The following is a 1,249-nucleotide window of genomic DNA, read 5'->3' on the forward strand; positions in this document are numbered from 1 at the left end:
TGCTCTCCTAACCCTTCTCCACGCTCTCCAACCCTTCTCCACGTTCTCCCACCCCTTCTCCGTGTTCTCCCACCCCTTCTCCCTGCTCTCCGTGCTCTCCAACCGCTCTCCCCGCTCTCGCCCAGGGTACATCGGGGTGGTGAACCGCAGCCAGAAGGACATCGACGGCAAGAAGGACATCCGCGCCGCGCTGGCGGCCGAGCGCAAGTTCTTCCTGTCCCACCCGGCCTACCGGCACATGGCCGAGCGCATGGGCACCCCCCACCTCCAGAGGGTCCTCAACCAGGTGGGAACGGGCCCTTCCCCACCTCCCTCCCGCCCGGAAAAGCGGGAGCCGCCCGGAAAAGCGGGAGCCGCCCCGCCAGCCTTCCTCGGCTCAGCGCCCTCCTCCTCCTCCATCCCCTCCTCCTCCTCTTCCATCTCCCACAGCAACTCACCAACCACATCCGGGAGACACTGCCCTCGCTGCGCAGCAAACTCCAGAGCCAGCTGCTTTCCCTGGAAAAGGAGGTGGAGGAGTACAAGAACTTCCGCCCCGACGATCCCACGCGGAAAACCAAAGCTTTGCTGCAGTAGGTTCCTCTCGGCCCTCCCGCCCCTCTGGGCTCTGCCTTCCCGCCTTTCCCGGCCCTGGGAGCGCTCCCGGAGCGGGAATCCGATCGCTCTGCTCTTCCCCATCTTGGGAAGAGCTGGAACAGCCACGTGGTCGGGCTCTGCAGCTCCAGAGGGGAGGGATGGGGAAAAGCTTCTCCCAGGAACGCCCCCGGAGCGTCCCTGGGGGCCGGGATCAGCGTTCCGTGCCTGCCGTGTCCTGCCTGCTCCGAAGGGAAGGGTTTGCTGTCGGAATTGGAAGCGTTGGCCGCCTCCAGCCCTGGCAGACCCTCCTCCCGGACAGCAGGAAAAGTGGGAATTTTGGTTCTCCCTCCCCAGCCGGAGGAACTGGGGCAGTTTTGTTTCCCCAGCCCACCTGCGGGGCGGGATGTGGGAGCCCCTTTCATCCCGTTTTTTCCCCCCCAGGATGGTCCAGCAGTTCGGGGTGGACTTTGAGAAGCGGATCGAGGGGTCGGGAGACCAGGTGGACACCGTGGAGCTCTCCGGGGGTGCCCGGATCAACCGGATCTTCCACGAGAGGTTCCCCTTTGAGCTCGTGAAGGTGAGGCCGGTGCTGAGGTCATGCTCTCCCACCCTTCTCCGTGTTCTCCCACCCCTTCTCCATGTTCTCCCACCCCTTCTCCATGTTCTCCCACCC

General features: G+C 64.9%; 1 protein-coding gene across 1 annotated transcript in view; it reads left to right on the top strand.

The window, feature by feature from the left end:
• Nucleotides 1-1,249, top strand: part of LOC108510124 (dynamin-2-like) — a gene marked incomplete at its 3' end in the record, with an annotated part of 31,362 nt that overhangs the window by 14,646 nt on the left and 15,467 nt on the right. The window contains exons 3-5 of the mRNA XM_017839816.1: nt 126-286; nt 430-572; nt 1,018-1,158. Coding sequence (XP_017695305.1) covers nt 126-286; nt 430-572; nt 1,018-1,158 — 445 coding nt within the window. The remainder of the gene's footprint in view (nt 1-125; nt 287-429; nt 573-1,017; nt 1,159-1,249) is intronic.

The sequence above is a fragment of the Lepidothrix coronata genome, unplaced genomic scaffold (assembly GCF_001604755.1).
Source record: "Lepidothrix coronata isolate B3197 unplaced genomic scaffold, Lepidothrix_coronata-1.0 Scaffold492, whole genome shotgun sequence".
Lineage (NCBI taxonomy): Eukaryota > Metazoa > Chordata > Aves > Passeriformes > Pipridae > Lepidothrix > Lepidothrix coronata.